The 20,839-nt window shown below is 36.1% G+C and overlaps 1 protein-coding gene across 1 annotated transcript; it reads left to right on the plus strand.

The window, feature by feature from the left end:
- Positions 1 to 463: 463 nt before the first annotated feature.
- On the plus strand, positions 464 to 20,133 carry LOC140793191 (protein TIC 21, chloroplastic). Its single transcript, XM_073144544.1, has 4 exons — positions 464 to 870; positions 5,228 to 5,485; positions 13,101 to 13,304; positions 19,761 to 20,133. The coding sequence occupies exons 1-4, from the start codon at positions 586 to 588 to the stop codon at positions 19,872 to 19,874; spliced, it is 861 nt and encodes a 286-aa protein (XP_073000645.1). The 5' UTR covers positions 464 to 585; the 3' UTR covers positions 19,875 to 20,133.
- The last annotated feature ends 706 nt before the right edge of the window (positions 20,134 to 20,839 follow it).

Below are 20,839 nucleotides of genomic sequence, written 5' to 3' on the forward strand. Positions count from 1 at the left end.
TTATGTTAATTAGTAGATTATGTCGAATTTAATGATCCTCATAGAGATAAATTTGGAGAGATACGAATAAGATTTTTAAAATATGTAAAATAATATCGATAGGAGTGTACGTGAGAAAGAAAGATATAATCAAAACATTGTATAATTTTTTATTTACTTTTTAAATTGTCATATTCTAAGGAATTATTATCCATCCACAAATTTGAATTTCCTCCTCAAAAATAAAATTATAAATAATTAAATAAATTTTGTGATGCATCTAAAATAATAACAATGAGCATTTATATAACAAAAATATGATTAAAACACCAAACTACTAAATATAACTTTATCACTGGCTTATCCCATCCGACATCCGATAATTGTTCCTTTTTTTAAATTTTTTAAAAATTATTCCATCTCTACCGTAACAAGCTAAGCACATTTCGTACTTCTTAAACCCCACCACAAGGAATTAATTGGTAACAAAAAGATATATAAACAACAGGAAGAGTTCAACTTACCGGCCAAGCATCGAACTCCTCTCTCTCTCTCTCTCTCTCTCTCTCTCTCTCTCTCTCTCTCTCTCTCTAACCCACCACCACAATGCAGGCGTTGCTGCTGCAGCCGCGGCCAGCGCTGCGCTCCACCGCGCTTCCATCGCTGGCCTCCTCTTCCCCACCTCCCGCACGCCGAAACTGCCCAATATGCCCCTCTCCCTTCCATCTCCCACCTCTCTCTTCCTCGACGCAGAGAGCCCTTCCCTTTTCTTCTCCTCTCCCTTTTGCGGCTCCACCTTTGGCTGCGGCCAATAGGAAAGAGGAACCAATGCGCGCAGCCGGGGCTTCCCCTTCCTTTGGCGAGGAATCGGAGAGCGCGAAGCTTGCGCAGGTCTGCTCCTTGTTGTTATTTCCCCTTTGTAATGTTATGTTTCTTGTTGGTGAATTGGTTCGCTGATGTTCGGATTGGAGGAAGAGAAGGAAGAAATGGGTTGGTTGGGAGCGGTGTTCACTTTAGATGGGATTAGGGATTCTTCGGGATTTTGGGTATATGTCCGTTTGGTGGTAGGGTGAAGTCAAATGTGTTTGAATTTTTTGTCTTAATGTGCTGAGTAAGCAGCTAAATGAGAATTTTAATGGAGTTGTTTCATGTTGAATTTTGGATAGAAACCAAGAAAATGCAATTTTCTTTTGAATCATGGGAGGTAGTCATTATGAGAACGGAGAGTCTGAAAGTGTTTGTGAGCAGAGCGCATGGGAATTAATAAAAAATAATCTGAAGATAAGCATCTTCTCAAGGACATACCTTCGAATAAATCATCACTGAGCAGATATTAGGTTTCATTTGTTGGTATTACAAGATAGGTTCTAGTTATTCCTAAAAGATTTTAACTTTTTCTTTCTGGAATTGTTCATCTCATTAGATCGTGCTTATACTTCTTCCCTTAGCCGCTGAGAGCAAGTTTTTATTTACAAATCAGGAGCATTTTACTTGAGGACATATCCATTAGCACAAATCCAGGGTCTCTATGCAAATCTTCCATCATGCATTCTGGTGAATGGGTTCTGTCATATAAGAGATGTTCTGTCATAAAAGAGTTATCAGCTTCTCTCAATACTTCCTTTTACATCAATTTTAATCTTACTTCCTCCCAAGGAATTTCTACCTGAATTATCTCAACCAGTACTGGTGCACTATGTTGTCTCCATGTCAGAAATGTCTAACCATTTCAATTGAAGTATGTAACTTGTGTTTGATAATAATCATTCTTCTTATCTTTCTATGAACTGTGTTTATCCATCACAACATGCTCATCTTGGTGACTGATATCTTTTAGATAGTCTTGTTTTCTAGTTGCTCAATATTCCAATTTACAGTTGTTCCATATGGTTTTCCTTCTAAGAGGTATATGACAATAACGCAACATACTAGTTTATAGATTCCGAATAATTTCGTCAGCTGAAACTTTTTTGTTATTAAAAAATGATTAGCTTGTTTGGATTCACTTGAAAAGGAGTAGACCTGGATTTTACATATGCATATTATATACCCAGAGAATGCATTCCAAACACAGATGGATGTATAAAGTATACCACTCTCTTTTCTTTAAGTGTTGGGTAGTAAAAAAGTGATCAGTTTATGGGATTCTGTTTTCCCTTCCTGTCTACTCACACTTGAAGAGAACCCTCTATATTAAAAACACATCATAATTTCCTTCTTCATTTTCATTATAAGAGGAGGGTTGCTTTTTGTTTGTACGGAATTGTTTCTCAACTTTTTTCTTTTTCGTATCCATCTACTATGTCATTTTCTTGGAACCGTTCAATATTTCATCTTGCTGTTTTGGCATACTTTCCTGGTGTTCTTCTAGGTCAATGAGGGAACTCTTTCCCATGCCATCCCATACTAGTGATTAATTAGAATATCACATTAGAATATTAAATAGCTTAAGCGTGTTGACTCGTACTGATAGAGTATCTATGTTGTGGACACTTATTTAATTTATTAGGTTATATGTAGGTGTAGATAAGAAGTTTCACTTTTATATGTAGACCATCAAATAGGGCATATAGTGCTCTTCTGTCATCCAAGTTTCTATTCATTGGATTTGGATTTATTAAGATCCAAGAGTTGCATTTTAAAGCATAACATGAACCTAGCTGCATTAGATGCTTTCTTTTTGGACCTTAGGATCCAGGTATTCTAGTGACTGTGCTGCCTAATGTCTGCATATGCAAGTTTGTGGTTCCTATGTCGCTTAACTAGGGCTAACCTACAGAACTGACAAATGACTTATTATAGGCTTAGTATATCATTTTTTAACTATAAATATTGCCAGACGTAGACAAAAATTCCTTGTGTAGAGAAATTGTTTGTCTTCCATATTTCTTATCAAGATCTTTTATTTCATATGGTTTATAACTTGCCTTGCATATTATTTAGCAATTTAAATGCTATTAACAATACAATGCATATACATCTATATATGGGATTTCTTAACTGCCTAGTATACTGCGACTGCCTTTTAGAAATTGGTGACCTCTATTCTTATAAATTTTCATTAAATCTTGATAATTTTTGTATTATCTAAGGTTTCCCTGTTATGATCTGACCACGTGGGTTAAGTCGAGTCAAGTCGAGTCGAGTCTATTTATTTTTTAATTATTTCACGATGTAAGCCCTTTAGGCAAGTCTAGCCATTAAAGCAAATCGAAATAAGTCATGGCAGCTCTTAAGGCAAATCTAGTTAAGGCAAGTCCAAATAAGTCACGATAGCCTTTAAGGCAAGTCTAGTTAAGTCAAGTAAGTCTTTAAGGTAAGTTAAATTAAATCATGCAAGCTTTTAAGGCAAGTTCTAATTCGAGTCGTGTCAGCCTTTAGGGCTAAGTCCGAGTAGGACTTATTGTACCCTACCTCTTTATATAGAGGAGCAGGACTTTTTTGTTATTCATCTAATAATCTAAGAATCGAAGCATCCAAGCATTGAGAAAGTATTCTAGCCTTGAGTTTATCTTAGGAGTAAGAGTAAGATAACATAGGAGTAAAAGTAAACTAATCTCTCTTCATCACCGCTATTGCTGCCCATCATCTTCCTCACCATCACCACTACTATCATCCCTCCTTCCACCCTCTCCATCTACCATCATTCACCCTAATCAAGCATACACTCCCTTGTTGCGGATCATCTCTAGTCGGTCCATAATATTCCCATGATCCAATGGTAAAACAATTGATGCTCATGCTATAACCATATCTAATTCTACTATAATTTGAACTTTAAACTTGTGCTACTGCCATCTTTCTTTGACCTACATCTATTGGTGTCATATAGTGATTTGACAAATTTTTGACATGAACATGTTGGTTTCCACTTGATCACCTTAGCTCTATCTAGGGCATCAATCTACAAAGTGAGAATAGAAAGCAATGATATAATTCACAAATTTTCCATGACTTTTACAGATCAATTATTACTTCATTTTTCCTCAAAGTATTCAGTGCTTTATTTTACATTTTCTTTTCCTTCAAGGATTTGCACATTCAAATGTAAATGTGATGTCTGTTTCACATGCTAACGTACTAATCTACAGGTTGATCTGTTAACTTATCTTTTCTTGCTGTTTTTTCTTCGATTTCACATTTTAATCTTTCTTTGTTGATAAAATTGGTTAAATATTTGTTCCTGCTAAAAGTACAGGGGAAGATACAATTTTTAAGAATCAATGTGTTGTATTGTGCCTCTTCTGTAGGAAGCCTTTGCTTTCATAGAGTTATTGAATGCAAATTTCATATTAGAGAGTTCACAATAGGTCCTTGATGTCATACTTGAATCTAACTCTAGTTAGAACTTAGTAATTTTTCTATTTTTGGTCATTTATTTGTTCTACTTAAAATTTTTTGTTACTTTTATGTTATTTAAGGTATTCATGGTCAATTAATTAGTTTATATAGCTTTTACATGATACCTATATGAGTGTGACACCTATTAGTTTATTTAGCCTTTTAAGTTTTAACTCTAGTTAGAACTTAATCAGTAATATTTCTGTTTCTTGTCATTTATTTGATCTACTTTATTATTTTTGTTACTTTTATGATTGATTTAAGGTGTTCATGGTCAATTCATTTAGTTTATTTAGCTATTTATGATACCTATATGAGTGTGATATCTTGTGGCCTATTCAAACTAGTAAATTGAGTTTGTTAAGTAGTTATCATCCGTCCTTCATTGGAAATAGGGGATGGTCTTCTTGTATTAATAGTTTGTTGATTAAGAAAGTTTCAATAGGAAAGATGCAGTTTCTTTCTCTTCTATTTTCTTTGCGTGAACATTGATCAAGAGATACCAATCCTCTGGACACTGTCCAGTGAGCCAGATTGAGTCCACTAGTTATCATTTCGCTTTTTCGTTTCAATGATCAAAGTCCTTTCTTCTTTACTATATCCTTTTTATTATATTGATTCTTGATCTTGCTCCAAGTCCCCAATATTTTCAACCAGACAACTTGAAACTCCAACTACAAATCCAACTCCATCCAGTGGAGGATTGTCTTCTTGTTGACTTACTAACTCATGATCCTCTTCTGGTGATCTAAGATACTATCCTCCTCTAGCAGTAGGGCGAAATCCAATCCCAAGTTTTATCAATAGGCATCCAATCCTGGGAAATTATTGTAATTATGGAAACCGGTTAAATGGATATGATTTCCAATCATTTGATGTTTGGCTAAATGAACCTTTGATTGTTCAGGTTTCGAAGAGATTGCAGAATACATCCAGATATTTTAAGCGCTTGGGTAATCTGGGATTCTGGGGACAACTAGTATGCACAGTTGTTTCTGCTGCAATTCTGTCATTCTCTGCAGTTGTTACTGGGAGGATAACGTCACCAGCTACATTTTATGCAACTTCTGCTGGTATTGCAGCAGCATTTGTTTCAGTCTTTTGGTCATTTGGTTACATTCGTCTTTCTGAAAAGCTTAGAAGAACAGCTAATGAGCCAGCAAAGGTGATCTCTCTCTCTCCATCACACAGACACACACACACACACACACACACACACACACACACACACACACACACACACACACACACACACACACACACACACACACACACACGCATCTGGCACGCGCGCTTGCACGCCAAATACTTACACTGATGTGCAAATATATCTTGAAATATGCCGGTTGAGTCCTTTCTTCCATTGGTAAAGTAAGTATGCGACTTTGTGACCGAGGTAGTTTCTATATCATATGTGACCTAAACAATCCACCAAGATTGAAATAGCCTTTGATGTATAGTAGTTTATGACTGGTTCATAAGCTGAAGTTGTCTTGATTGAAATCTAACCTCTGGTTATAAGGATATGTCATCTTCAATGTGCGATTCTGTTGTATGTATTGTTATTTGAGACATGAAAATTTCAGCGAGAAGAGATGTACTGAATTTCAGACCCCAAAGAATAAGATAGGAATAAATGCAAACTTGGTTTCACTAGCAGTTTCTTTAGAACTCAGTGAAGAAAAGAGAGAAGAGCCTTGTGCCAAGTGTCGTGCCACTACTAGCTTGGATTGAAGTTTCGGTTGATCCCAATTCGTATCGTTGAAATGGATTAGCCAATATGGTTGATTTGGTTGATCTCCGATCCGAATCATCTGAAACAGATGGCTGATTCAGCCAATTCAGCTAATACATATTTTGAAGTGTCCGATTCTGATCCCAAAATCGGTACTTAGAACCTTGCTCTTGAGAGTAATTACTTCTCTACTTATAATAATATAAAAATAAAATGTTCTGCAAAATGTGAAGCCGTGCTCCTACTGTCTGCTGGCCATGTGATCAAAGAAAAAGCACAAGAGCAGCTTTAAAATTTGAGAGGCTTCATAGATAACCACTATTTAGTGTCAAACATTAAATAGAGTAATTTCTCATGCTTTCTATAAAGTTGGTTTCAGCTAAACCTGCTCCTTTTACTTGAATGTCTAGGACCTCTAGGTTATTCTAACTTCTTTGGGCCCTAGGAAGCATGGACACTTTAAATAGCTGCCGTGTCTGTGTCTGATACTTGTCGAACACCGTCATTTCTCGGATACTCATTGGACATGTGTCGGACACTTTTAAGAACTATGACACTTTTGGACACTCTTGAGACACGTTATGAATATAAGATTTATCATACGCTAAATAAGTTTAATATAGAAATGATATACTACAGGAGTTTCCTACATATATTGCAGAAATATAATCAACAATCATAAGTTAGCACATATTATTATTCTTATAACATTGAATTGTATTGTCACATATTAGCAGATTATCATTGTTGACTTGTTATACCTCTGTGATATTGTGCATACTTTGTTTTTCTCTCATAAATAGTTTATGCATACTGTATTTATATTATAAGTTTAAAATTATTACTTTAAACGTATCAAATATAGCTATATATATAGTGCTTTTATTTATTTTGTCGTGGCTTATTTTTTAAGATTTGTCATATGTCGGTGTCTATATCATGCCATGTTCGTGTCTCGTGTCTATGCTTCTTAGGTGTTGCCATTCCTCCTTTGATGAGCCATGGTGCTGCATCTGCTACAAATGACAATAACTGTGATGAGATTATGGAGTGGGAAAAACTTCGTTGTCATTTTGGAGGGGACGGGGAGAGGAGAGCAAGAGGAAGAGGTGGGTGGATGACATGATGTGGGGTGGTGTTGGGGAGAAAGAGGTGATGAGGTGGGAGAGAAGAGATGATTTTGTTGGGTGGGATGAAGGAGGTGAAGAGAAGGGAGAAATAGAGGTGGGAAAGATGGATGAGATGACAAATGACAAGGAAAGAGAAACTAGATTTGCAAATAGTTTAGAAGTACTATTATTTTTAGAATTTTATGTTAAAATAATATTAAATGTAAAACATAGTCTATTGGATAATGGAGCTTTTGGACATGTTTTCCTACAGCGGAAATACAAGAAATGGGAAAACTAGTGTGGATTGAAGAACATAGGAGCTGTGATAAGAGGGAAAGGGGATATGTTATTGAGGAAAGAAGAAAGGAAGCCAATCAAGAATATGGAATTTCTTCTCCAATTTCATTAATCTGGGAAAAGACAGCTGGAAAGAGACCTATGTCATTTTTTCTTAGAAAGTACTAAAAGTCTAAAAGTATTTCTTTGTCTGGCTTGATATGAACATAATATATGTTAGGAAGTTTGTTAAAGCCTGAGGGGCATTCACTTGACTAAACCTGTGGAAAATGTGAGGGAAAAATTGTAATAATTCTGTTTTTTATAAGAGCCTCTATCAGGCTACAAGTAATAATTTACAGAGAGGGAGAAAATAGCAGCTCACAAGAAAAGGAAACCCTATATTTGGGAATCCCTAATTTTCTGTAATCAGTTTTCTAAACTTAAGAGAAAAGATATTTATACAATCCCTTATTTTTAAACGACCACCAATCAAGGGTTCAATCTCTATTTTCCACACTCCCCCTCAAGCTGGTGAATAGATATCCTTCATTTACAGCTTGGAAATTAAATCTTGGAATGTAACATTGTTGAGTCCTTTTGTAAGCACATTTGCCGGGTTGACCTCTCGTGGGAATATAAGGTGTGCAAATTAATTCGCTTTCTAACTTTTCCTTAATGAAATGCTTGTCTATCTCAATGTGCTTAGTCCGGTCATGCTTCACTGGATTTTGTGCAATTCTGATTGTAGATTTACTATCACAGGAGAGTCTCATTGGTCCACTCCATTTAATCTTTAGGTCTCCCAGTATGATCTTCATCCACAACAGCTCACATACACCCTGTGTCATTGTTCTAAACTCTGCTTCTGCACTAGATCGTGCTACAAGTTTTTGTTTTTTGCTTCGCTATGTTACTAGATTTCCTCCAAGGAATGTATTAATCAACATCTGTATAGGCTTCAAGGACTAGTTTGGAGTTTCTCTTGAATATTATCCCCTTCCCACGATTAGTGAAGTACATGGTAGATAGCCTGAAGGTGAATCTCTTTAGGATTGTGCATAAATTGGCTAATGACGCTCACAGAATATGCTATATCCAATTGAGTGTGAGAAAGATAGATGAGCTTCCGAACTAGTCTTTGATATATCTCCTTATCTACTGCTCATTCTTCATTTGATTCTCCAAGTCTGTGATTTGGCTTTATAGGCATTGCAACCAGATTGCTTGCGAGCATGCCCGTTTCCTTGAGAAGATCAGTAACATATTTTTGCTGTGAAATGAAGATGCCCTGTTTTGGGTTGAGCAACTTCGATTCCTTCAAACCCCCTTTTTTACCATTAGCAAGAACTTACAAGATTTCAATTTTCTTGAATCTTAAATCTCAAACTCCTCGGTCAAACATTGCTTCAAGGTTTACTTTCTTCTTCATCATCTCCGATCACTATTATGTTATCCATATAGACTATCAAGGTCGTGACTCCCTTTATAGCCGAGTGTTTAATGAAAAGAGTGTGATCTTCCTGACTCTGCTTATATCCAGTATCTATCATCATTTTGTTAGATCTCTCAAACCAAGCATGAGATGACTATTTCAGCCCATATAAGGCCTTCCTTAATTTGCACACCTTGTTTCCTTGTACTCCAAATCCTGGTGGAATACTCATATAAATTTCTTCTTCTAGGTCCCCATGTAGAAAGGCATTCTTGACATCATACTGTTGTAGTTCCCAATTATAGTTAGCCGCCAAGGATAGTAGTATCCTCACAGTATTCATTTTCGCAACTGGAGCGAATGTTTCATTTTAATCAACTCCATATGTTTGTGTGTACCCTTTTGCAACCAACCTTGCCTTGTAATGCTCCAACGATCCATTAGCCCTGTATTTTAGAGAGAAAACCCACTTATAGCCCATTGCCTTTTTCCCTTTTGGTAGATCAACTAACTCCCATGTTCCTCGAATCCTGGTCCTAAAAGTCACAGTAAGAAGGGTAAAATGTAACATGGTAGTTTAAGTCTCTAGTAAGCTTTTGGATAGACACAAGGTTAGTGGATATAATTTGGGAACATGCAGAACATTTTTAAGGACCGGATTTGGATTGATATGTTGGTCTCCTACACCAGCTACTGTGGTTGTAGTTCCATCAGCTACAGTTATCTTTCTAGTACTAGGACATGGGGTGTAAGTATGGAACAAATTGGATGCATATGTCATGTGGTCTGTGGCTCCTGAGTTTATGATCCATGAATCTCCAAACAATTTATCAGAAATATTTAGTCCAAAAGAGAATAAAGGCTCGCCTGCGAGTGCTAATGAACAAGCACTAGAAGAGGATGATTTCTCAAGAGTTCCCAATAGTTTCCTTAGCTTCTCAATCTTGACACTTTTGAATCATTAGTTTCCTGTGTTTGCTCTGGTCCCTTTTATGAGGACAAGTTTGCTTGGCTTTGTTGTCGCTACTGCTGTCCACCTTTGCCCATTCTCAACTGGGTGGTTTTCTGTGTAGTTTCCAGCATGTATCTTTGGTGTGTCGTTGATTGTTACAGTAGGTACACCAAAGATTGTCTCGGCTTGACCCTTTAAAAAAATCTCCCTTTCTAGGATCAACACATGATGGCTGTTCCATGGTCAGACTCCTCTTGTTATCTCTCGAGGCTGCAAGTGCTGAACCATCTTGGTTGTGACTCGAGCATAATTCCTCTTTGACTCTCCTCTGCTCAAATCAGCAAAATCACTTCATTAAGTGATGGGGTCTCTTTTTTGCCGAGAATTTGAAGTCTAACTTGATCACATTCAGAGTTTAATCCAGCAAGGAAATCATAAATCCTATCTTTTCTCAAAGAAGGTTTTGACTTTTGACAGCACACTCGCTGCATTTAAAATCAATTACTCAGTAATAATCCAATTCTTGCCACTGATTATGCAACAAATTAGCATAGTCAGTCACGGACTTGTGGAAGCTGTCTTTGTCTCGATCTCATAAACCTGCGCCACATCTCGTACTTTTGAATATGTCTGGTTGAGGGCATCCTAAATGGCCTTTGCAGTTGGCATGAGCATGCATGTATCACTGATCTCAGGTTTCATGGAATTCCACAGCCATGACATCACAATAGAATCCTCCTCATCCCATGCATATTGAATCCCACGTCTCCTTTCTTTGGTCCTGCTCACAGTAGATGGCTCAGTTTCTCTTTTCCTTTCAGAAAAATTAGAACCAATTGAGACAACATCAAGTAGTTCCGTCCATTAATCCGATAGGTTGGTTGAATATTCTGCAATTCACCTATGGAGCGCTGAGCCTGTTCCTCATGTTGTTGGGATGGTTGGACTAGAGGGGTTGAAGAGATTATCTCTGACATTTTCAAACACTGGTCTTTGAAGACTCACAGAAAAGAAGTTTGATGAAGAGAATAGGCTAAGCAGATTGTCAAGAAAGAAGACTGCAATTGGGCTATAAGTATAAATTTACAGAGAAGGAGAAAATAGCAGCTAACAAGAAAAGGAAACCCTATATTTGGGAATCCCTAATTTTCTGTAATCAGTTTCCTAAACTTAAGGGAAAAGATATTTACACAATCCCTTATTTTAAACGACCACCAATCAAGGGATTCAATCTCTATTTCCATAAAACCCTTTTTCGTTGGCTCAAGGTGCATCCATATGGTCTGGAGAGGTTCAATTTCTTTTCTTGTCAAGTTCCATATTTTTTGCCTAATAAAATTGTGTCCGAATATTCCTTTAGACTAATTGACATATGATGAAATCAGCTTTGCAAGTCAAAAATTGTAACGAAACTAAGAAACTAATAATAAATCTGCTTGATTTCAGACTTCTTAAAATCCAAAGTAGCAGTTCCTATTGGTTTGAACTTTGAAGAACAAGATATGATTCCGTGGATCGGTAGGTAGCTAAATTATTCTGTCACTTGGACCAACCTTACATCTTCTAAACTAGGATATAAGTTATTAAAATCATGGACAAATTTATTACTTCCACTGTTTGTTCTATCTCTTCATTCATCTGCTACATTCATTTGCAAGGGTAGCTTTTGAACCTCATTAACATGATTATAAATAGGTTGAATGAGTTTTGTTTCAGGAGATATTTCTTTCAGCGAAGTCCTATTGTTTATGAAATACCTAAAAGTAGGGGTGAAAACGGGTCGGATTAACTCCGACCCGACCCGCTATCCGACCCGATTCGGATAAAAATTTTCTATCCGATTCGGATACGGATTCAGATACAGGATAGAATTTTTGAAAAAATTCGGATACGGATTCGGATACGGGTCGGATATATTTTTCGGATATCGGATATCCGTTTATCCATTTATCCGCATATTTTTAAATGATTTACAGTTTTTAATTTGCTTATTTAAATAGTAAATATTAATATTATTACTAATAATACATTATATATTATTTATAGAGATTAATTTCTCTAATTTTATAAATTTGACATAGAAAAAATTATTTATCGTAAAACTCTTAATAATTTTGTGTTAATTATATATAAATAAAATATTATAATTATTTTAAATTCAATCAATATCCGTTTAAGATCCAATCTTCTATCCGAAAATTATCCGTATTCGTTTAGTTAGGATATGGTTTTACATTTTGCTATCCGTTCAATATCCGTATCCGAATCCGTATTCGGACTAAAAATATGGATCCGGATATGGGTTGAGCACTATCCGATCCGTATTCGATCTGTTTTCACCCCTACCTAAAAGGCAGAAATGGTACTCTATTTAGATTCCTTCTAACTCTTAAGAGAAAGAAATTGCATAATGTTGCTGAGACATACACTTTTATGACCAACTCAATATTCCATTTTACATCCCATAGGAGATCACTATGTTATAAAATGGATTATGTTTTCTCTTAGCATGTCTTGGTGCTCATTGTTTACCTATTAAAAAATTATCTTGTTTTCCACAGAGTGAAAATTCCTTTCATGTTGATTATTTTCCTTTGATTCAATATTGGGTAATATCTGTCATGTCTGATTTTTTTTTCTCTATCAGGTCATTTTTTAGCAATTTTCAGATATTTATAGTATTACTTTCTTTTCTTTCTTCTGTTTCTTTCACAGTGATCTTAACATGCCATTGTTGAATTTTTTTAATAAATTCTGTCTACATATTGCTGCATGACGTATTGATTACTTATTTTCCTTGATTTAAATAATAGTCATCTGTAACACCAAGGCATCCAATTCAAATGCTCATTGAATATGTGCTCGTTACATTATCATTGGATCTATTTAAGTCACAGAAACTCTAGACAATAGCGTCTATAAGCTTTAGATAAGTATCTAGGTTTTTGCAATAATGGGAGAATAATGGGATCTTCTGAATTACATTAAACCATAACATGTATTAGGAGCACACTTAAGATCAGGGTCAAAGAGAATCATTAGCTCATTCATTTCTTTGTTTTCGGTTATAAGCATGTTTAAAACTAAACTGAATTATCTTATAGACTATCTTTTATGTGTAACTTCGACAAAATTGTAACCTTATATCTTTATTGCAAGTTTGGAAATTATAAATTGGTAAATGGGTGAATAATTTAAAGCTTACTTGCTGAAGCTTCTTTTGATTATCAGTTCAATATACAAAGTTCTTAATTTGTTTGCTATTTCCAGGCTCCTCCTCGTGCTGATGTTGTTAAAAGTCTGAAAAATGGTATAGTGGTAAATGTTCTTGGAATGGGCGCTGCAATTCTTGGCATGCAAGCAACTGTTGGGTTATTGGTTGCAAAGGCCCTTACTACCTCAACAGTTCCATATTATCAAGGGATATCCCCTGGTCAGAGTCCTGTTTTGGCATTAGATGTATTCCTAGTTCAGGTATATTCCTCTGTCCTTCACTTGCTTCCATATTTCTGCCTGTTGTTGGTTGAAAGTGTGCTGAAAACTTTTGATTTTCCTTGTATAGTGGCTCCTAGGCCTTGGCCATAGTCATACTAGACTTTTACATCCCGTAAACGAAAAAAAGTTTAAAATTTAGTATCAGGATTGAAAGTAGCAGCTGACATCATTAGCAGTTCTCATTTAATCAATTGAGCTACAAAATATTAGGAATTCTTTCCACCTTTGATTGCAATCAGTAGTTAAATTTTGGGGATATGATTCTTTGTTTGACTAGGTTTAGAAATATGAAAAGAAGAAACACAAAAAACTAAGTCAAAGTCAAGGTCAAATCCTAGTCGGATTAGGAAAGCTGAATTCTATGGTTTAGAAAAATAATTAAGACACCAACTTTAAAAACCGAAACTAAGTAGAAAATAGAAATCCAAATATTACTCAAACTATGAAAATTAAACTCAATTCGGGAAGTGACAAATTGAGTAAGAGTAAGAAATGAAAAGCCGAGAATGAATAGGAAAAATAAATATGGCAAATACGTCACAATTTTTTTAACGTGGAACAACCTCCCGTTTGAATGACCTCCAACACTTCTGTGTCATGCTCCCTGGTTGAAAATGACTCATCCCTAGGTCACATCCCTTAATGTCTTCAACATATGGAGATAGATCGGTGAATAAGATTTCAATCGTGGATCCTTTGAATGCACCTAATTAACCTTCTTTCTTTTCATACCATCCTCCCTTGGTTGGAGAGAACTCATCCTCGAGTTCAAGTCAAGATAATGCTTCACTTTCATATCAACTCTCTGAAAATAATTGGCATTGATCTCTTCTAATTGATATGCAGAAAATTTCGCTCAAAGAAAAAACTTTCACTGTGAAGGTGTGTTGTGAATCTAAATCCTTCCATTCTGCTTCAGGAATAACCATGATTTGCTAAATTAATAGACTGGGACTTTCATCCTCATTGATTTCAGCATTAGTTTAAGTTGGCTTCTCAGATCTAGTTGCTGCTGTAGTAGTTGAACTTGCCTTTTCAAATCATCTATTTCCACATCATGCAGATCTCATTCACGAATATATCCTCGACCATGGCTTGACATTACCACCAACCTTGAGCTTTGATACCAACTGAGACCTGAAACGAAACAACACGGATGCTCTGATACCAACTTATAGGGAAAGAAGATAACCGTTGATGAAGTGACAAGATATATGATCACCACTCTAGATGATCCCGTGAGATACAGAATGACTCCTTGTTCACCAGTCCTGGAGGTCACAAAGAGATATAGATCAAATAATCATATGAAGAAAGCACATTTGAGATCAAGAAGCTTTTCCAAGCTGCTAGGGTTTTTTTTTTCAATAAACAAAATAATTCATCTATAATAGAAACAACGACATATAAATAGTCTTTCGGTTGTACTAGTTACTTGAGGAAAGAAAGCAAACACTAACCAAAGGGAATGCTCTAAAAAATAAATTAATTTGAACTAAAATTTACAGTGGGTGTATGAACGGCTTGGATGTGCATCGAATGTATCGGTGAATCTTGATGGGCATTCAAATCACATCGTCTGTTCGAATGGCCTCTAGCACTTCTTTGTCATGCTCCCTCGGTTGAAAAAGACTCGTTCCCGAGTCACCTCCTATAATGTCTTCAACGTATGGAGATATATCAATGAATAAGATTTCAATCGTGAATCATTTGAATACACCTAATTAACCTTCTTTCTTTCTGTATCACCCTTAGTTCCGTCTGGGTGGGATTCTGACTGCGGAATACACTTTTCTTCATATGTTTGATTGATTTTTTTGTATGATTCGATCTTTTATAGGCTATGTGATTTGACCATATATTTGAATCCAATTTATACAATTTAGATACATGTGATTTTATCCACGGATTTTGTACTTACAAAATAATTGCACTTATAATAAATGCAGGACTATAAAGGTTGACATGAAAAATTCTAGATTAGATAAGTATAATCGATCTTTGATGCCAACTTTAGTCAATTTAGTTAGAATTAAGCTCTAGTTTTTGATACTTTTAAGTATTTTGATAACTTTTGTGTTTGGGTCTGATTTAGAATTGATTAAATTGTTTCAAGTCAATATGGTAGTGCTATTGACCTATGGCAATTTTATTATGTTAAAGATCTTTCATCCACCCCTTAATGAAACAAAGGATGGAGGTCTCTTATAATGAATTTGGTTTATTTATCAAGAAAAATTATGCAGAAAGGGTGACTGATACGATCTCCCTTTGGGCTAATGTTCGATCTATGCTGTTTTTCATATCTGTACAGAATCTGACATGGAACCTTGGCAATGGATCCCGGAAGATGTAGGCGTCAGATCGACGTGAAATTTTGATATGTTGTAGTTCTAGAAAAGAGCTTTTCAACTTATCTAATTTTAGGAAACTCGGACGATGGGATCTCGAGATATCGTCCGAAAAGTAGACGAATGTCAGGGAGTTCATCTATAGATTCGTGGATGGAGGCACGAGATCCTAGATAAAGATGGATGGTGGTGGACCGGCGATAATGGGGTGGCTCCGGTGAGTAAGTGGAGATGGAAGGATTATGGATGATAGAAGGGGTTAGGGCAATGTGATAGATAGATTGGAAGAAGGGGGAGGAGTAGGCGGCACTAAGGGACTAGGGTGAGTGGCCGGTCGAGGGAGGTTAGAAGCGGCGACGCCGGGGAACGAGAAAACAAGAGAGAAAAAGATGGAGACTAGGACAAAACTCAACTCATTCAATAAGGATTCCATGGTTGCCATCCACATCTTTAGAGGCTAACCAAACAATTCAAAAATGACAATTATTAACCCTAGAAATAGTGGTTTTTCGTCGACCGCGTTCAAATGCACATTTTGCATTATCTGTATTTGCGAACCTGATGCAGGTGTTCGCAAGCGCATTCGAACGCACATTTTGTATTCTCTGTATTTGTGAACCTGATGTAAGCATTCGCAAGCGCGTTCGAACGCACTCTACTCGCGTTCAAACGCGACATACAGAAAACTTATTTTTCTATAAAATAAACAATAAAACAAGAATAAAAGACACCCTTAAAGTGTATCCATGCTCGAGATGATATCGGTGAAGTCTGAATTGTACCAGTGACAGGCATTTTCCCCTTCTTGTTTCTATGTGGACTGAAGCAAGACTGGATGTCCCGACCTAAAATCGGAATCATGGCCGGTCATGCATCTCAATACGTTTGGGATACACAAAGTCTTACTAATACTTCTTAAGTGTACAATGGCAAGAATAAATAAAAGAAGAGAATCTGCTTTATTTTATTTAAACTAATTGCAATGAAAATAAAACAATGTCATTATTACCGTCTCTAAATGAAATTAAATTAACAATTAATCTAAAACATAAGACCAAAAGAACGAAAAGGTAAATAGACAGGTCCTAAGTGGAGGTAAGGTCCCAGTGCGTCTCACTCAATCGTTACTTGAAATGATAAAAGAGAAAAAAAAATCCATCGGTTAACAACTATAGCTCAATAAGTGGAATTCACTCGAAAATCAAATAATTCTAAAATTTTATAGTGTTAAATAAAACCCAAGTTCAATAATATAAATGACAATTTCAAATAAGCATGCTCTGAAAATAACTACAATAATAGTAATAGAGTCATAACTTATAACCTTGCTCAATTTCAACATATTAACATCTTTCTCAAAAATAATAATGTATTTGTCTCAATGGCTATACCCTATGGATCCACATCAACTAGAAGTCATTTCGAGATGACGCTCGGGTCTTTTCCTTATAACTGATCTGGTTAGGGTCATTAGGAGGTGTCACTATGTGATCAGTACATCTTGTTTTTTTCACTAACCGTTAAGAGATGTTAAGTCATCACAGGAACTTTTTGTTCTATCTTGGAACTATTCCCTAACTCTGCCAGAGTCACCTAAGAAAGTCATCGCAGTGATTTGAAATAGAACTTTCCCTTGGACTTTCAGTTAGACTTGAGTCACCACGGAAAGCCGTAAGCGATCTATACCGGGACTGTTCTCTAAGTCATACTAATACTAGTTTTATTTTCTCCCACTAAAATTTATAATTTGCACAATGTATGGCGATGCACTGGGTATAATAATTAAATGCACACAAATAATGTAATAAATTTGCACATAAAGAATGAAATAAATAAATTTGCATACAACAAATTACATGGTCCGATAAAAGTACAAAATATAATATAAATAAATATGTGAGTGAACCCACTCACCTGAGTCTAGGTAAAACAACTGAAATTTCTAATCTCTAGTTCACGTGTCAAAAATCACCACCTTTAATAATAAACGACAATAAAATTTTAAATTAACTAATATCATTAGTTCTAAGACTTAAAATTAAAAAACTAAAATGGGTTAAATTAAACCCATTAGATTGGGCTCGGTTGCTATTGGCTGCCGCCCCACACCAATTCAATCGGGTTGGGCCAAGGCCCCATCCAAAAGCAGTGGACTCGGCTGCGGGCTAACCCACAACCCACCCACTATTTAAGTGGTTCGAGTCAGGTCTTTGGATTCGAAATCTAGGCCTGAACTGAACTTGCAACATAACAAAAGGGTTGGCTTGGGTTAAACCCGAGCCCAACCAAATCCCTCCCCATGAGAGTCCGCCGGCGACGGTCCGTCGGCTGCATCCTTAGCTCCCTGACACCCTCGCGACCCCATAGACCACGAGAAGTGGAGGAGAAGTCGTAGATGATGGTTGGCTGCTCGACTCCATGGACGACGACCATGGATTTGTCTTCTACCACACACCAAGCCACGAGGACTCCAGGGAAGCGTGCCTGCGACATGAGGCCGACGACGCCAGGATTTGGCACACGAGCGCCAGCAACCCGAAGCCGCCGGCTGGCTCGATTAGCTGACGGAGCTGTAGATTCTCTAAAATAGGTATTTTGATTTTAACCTATTAAACTTAAATTTATTTTAAGGGGTGGAAGAGGGCTTATTGACAAGTCACATGGTGGTCCCCTATTATTTCGGCGGTTCGAACCCACGTTGCGATTCCGACGGCAAGAAAGAAGAAGACGAAGGAGAAGAAGAAGAAGAAAAAGGGAAAGGAGGCTAGGGTAAACAAGAGAGAGAATGTAAGGTTTAATTTATAGAGCAAAAATCTAAATCTAAATTAGATTTGGATTCGGCGAAATACCTATAGTGGCCTCGTCGTGTGCCGGAGAGGGAGAGAGCGAAGGGGCGAATGTGCAGTGCACGTGTGCTCCAAGAGATTTTTTTTTGGTTTAGGGATTTTTCTTATTTTTCACCCTAAACTTTGTATTTATAGTTTACACCTTGTCTTTCTGTTAATTTATACTATAATCCCTGCATTTTCAGCAAAATACCAAAAACTGTCCTGAGACAGACCTTTGTCATTTGACATTCAAAAGATACATTGATCTGAGGTGTTTTCTGTGATTGAATCAAAAATCAGTGTTCAGATTTAAAAGTGAAAAAGAGGGTATAGATCGCAATAAACACATAAAATATAATGTGGAATGAAAATTCCTTTGGTTTATTATCTTTTCCTTCATTCTTTCCTTCTCTCCTTTTATGTTGCTTTGCTGTTCTTGCTGCTACAGCCCTTATTTTCTGTAGAACATCCCCTATCGATCCTGTAAGTCCATCTAAATTCAACTTAAAGACCTTAAGCCTTAGATCCAAACTCCTTTACCCATCCACGTGCAAACATGAGCCTCTTCCACCAGCATTTAAGAGTTCCTTCTTCCAATTTGCGGGAGACTAAAGGCTTTTAATACTCATTTTGGATGGATCTCTGACAGAAATCCAAGTATCAACAGTGGACTTCTGCTGATTGTCCTATGTCAGTTTGGTCATTGGTTTGAGACTGAGAGCTAGTCGTCCCTCAACTACGTGGTCCACATTTGCCATCTTTATCTCGGTTGGGTTTGATTACTGTAAGCAATAAAATTTGCAAAATTTCTCTCTGAATCTTATTTCCAAACTAAGAACATTTTGTATATGTTGATCAAGCGAAAATGGGAAGGCATTTTTATTAATTTCTTTTAGATTAACGATTATATGTAGGACTTCATTCTCGATTATTTAAATATTACTTCCTTTATTGTATGTTCGTACTAGGTGTTAAATCATTTAATGATTTGAGAATAGCAACTTTGAAAGCACTGAAATTGCTCCAACATCATTAACAGATTCCAATGTAAAGATATTTTTCTGAACTTTGAACCTTGAATTGCTCTAGGCATTAGCTGCATGTGTCGTCTGTACTACCTGTGCAGTTGTATTAATATCTGATCATACAAAAGGGGTTGCATTATTAACTTCACATGCATGTTTTGTTCCTTTGTTAATACAATTAGTTTCTTAGCCTGAACTAGCAAGCACTTATTAGTTAATTTGTTGTGACAGGCTTCTGCTAATACTATACTTTCGCATTTCCTGGGGCTTGTTTTCTCATTGGAACTGCTGCGGTCAGTAACACTACCACATCTGGAAGGTGTTCCTATCCCTAAAGCTGCATGATGTGCTTGTAGAGAAGATTTGTGTTTCTCGCTTATTCTTTTTTTTTTTCTTTTTTCTTTCATTAAGAATAACACAAAGCAGCAGCTTTTGGATGATCCCGTTCTTTATTTGTATAACTATGTACTAATGCAACTGTAGTTTTATTTGCTGAAATCATGTTTGAATCCATCGCTTGTGATGATCATGATCTTCAATGCAAAGTGGCCATAATGGAAACTCTGAAATTTTAGTAGGATTAAAAGTCAGAAACTCTTCATTTTCTTGCCTCTTTGCGAAATGATGAGAGTTAGGGTATTAATGTTAATTGTTATGTATTAAATTTAGGGACTCTTTTGTGGTTCATGGTGTTGGTTTTCTGGTCTGTTTTTAGGAGCAGTGGGAAACATAAGGTCAATTGTCGCATCATTAATATTCGAACTTGAAAAGATTCATACAACATGAGTCTCGTTAATCATTGAGACAAATTCCCCTTGAATTGAGGATGTCAAAAGGCTTAGCAAAGTCAAGTCATTTAGTAGAGAAGATAGATACTTGTGCAGCAGTTGATTGTTATTATTGAATTTGCCTTCTTATTCAAATAAGAAGAAAAACAAATAAGATTTAGCTTGTTGCTTTCTCCAATCCATTTTGGGTTAATTACATGTTTGTCCTCTTCAATTATTTAATTATATCACTAAGTTCCTTTTGTTACAATCTATTTTAAAAACATAAAAAATTGATTAATTAATTAGATGGATAAAAACAACCTTTTCTTTCTCTCTCCTTTTAGAAGTGAATGTTAAACAATTAAAGAATATCAACTTAGAATTTAATATTTAGAGAAATTACTATAGAGATTATTAAAGGAGAAGATTAAAGAATATAAAATAATACATGAGTAATTTATCCATCTATTAATTAGTCAAACTCTAAAAATCATTTTTCAAATTTGTGGTACTGAAATATATTGTGGGGTTCAAAATTTT

The sequence above is a fragment of the Typha latifolia genome, chromosome 8, assembly GCF_019914945.1.
Source record: "Typha latifolia isolate L0001 chromosome 8, TyphaL0001v2, whole genome shotgun sequence".
NCBI classification, from domain to species: Eukaryota; Viridiplantae; Streptophyta; class Magnoliopsida; order Poales; family Typhaceae; genus Typha; species Typha latifolia.

Excerpts from the sequence above, each read along its gene's own strand:
- LOC140793191 (XM_073144544.1), top strand. The coding sequence starts at position 586 with ATGCAGGCGTTGCTGCTGCAGCCGCGGCCAGCGCTGCGCTCCACCGCG. Across the intron at positions 871-5,227 it reads AGAGCGCGAAGCTTGCGCAG|GTTTCGAAGAGATTGCAGAA; the intron begins GTCTGCTCCTTG and ends TTGATTGTTCAG. Across the intron at positions 5,486-13,100 it reads CAGCTAATGAGCCAGCAAAG|GCTCCTCCTCGTGCTGATGT; the intron begins GTGATCTCTCTC and ends TGCTATTTCCAG.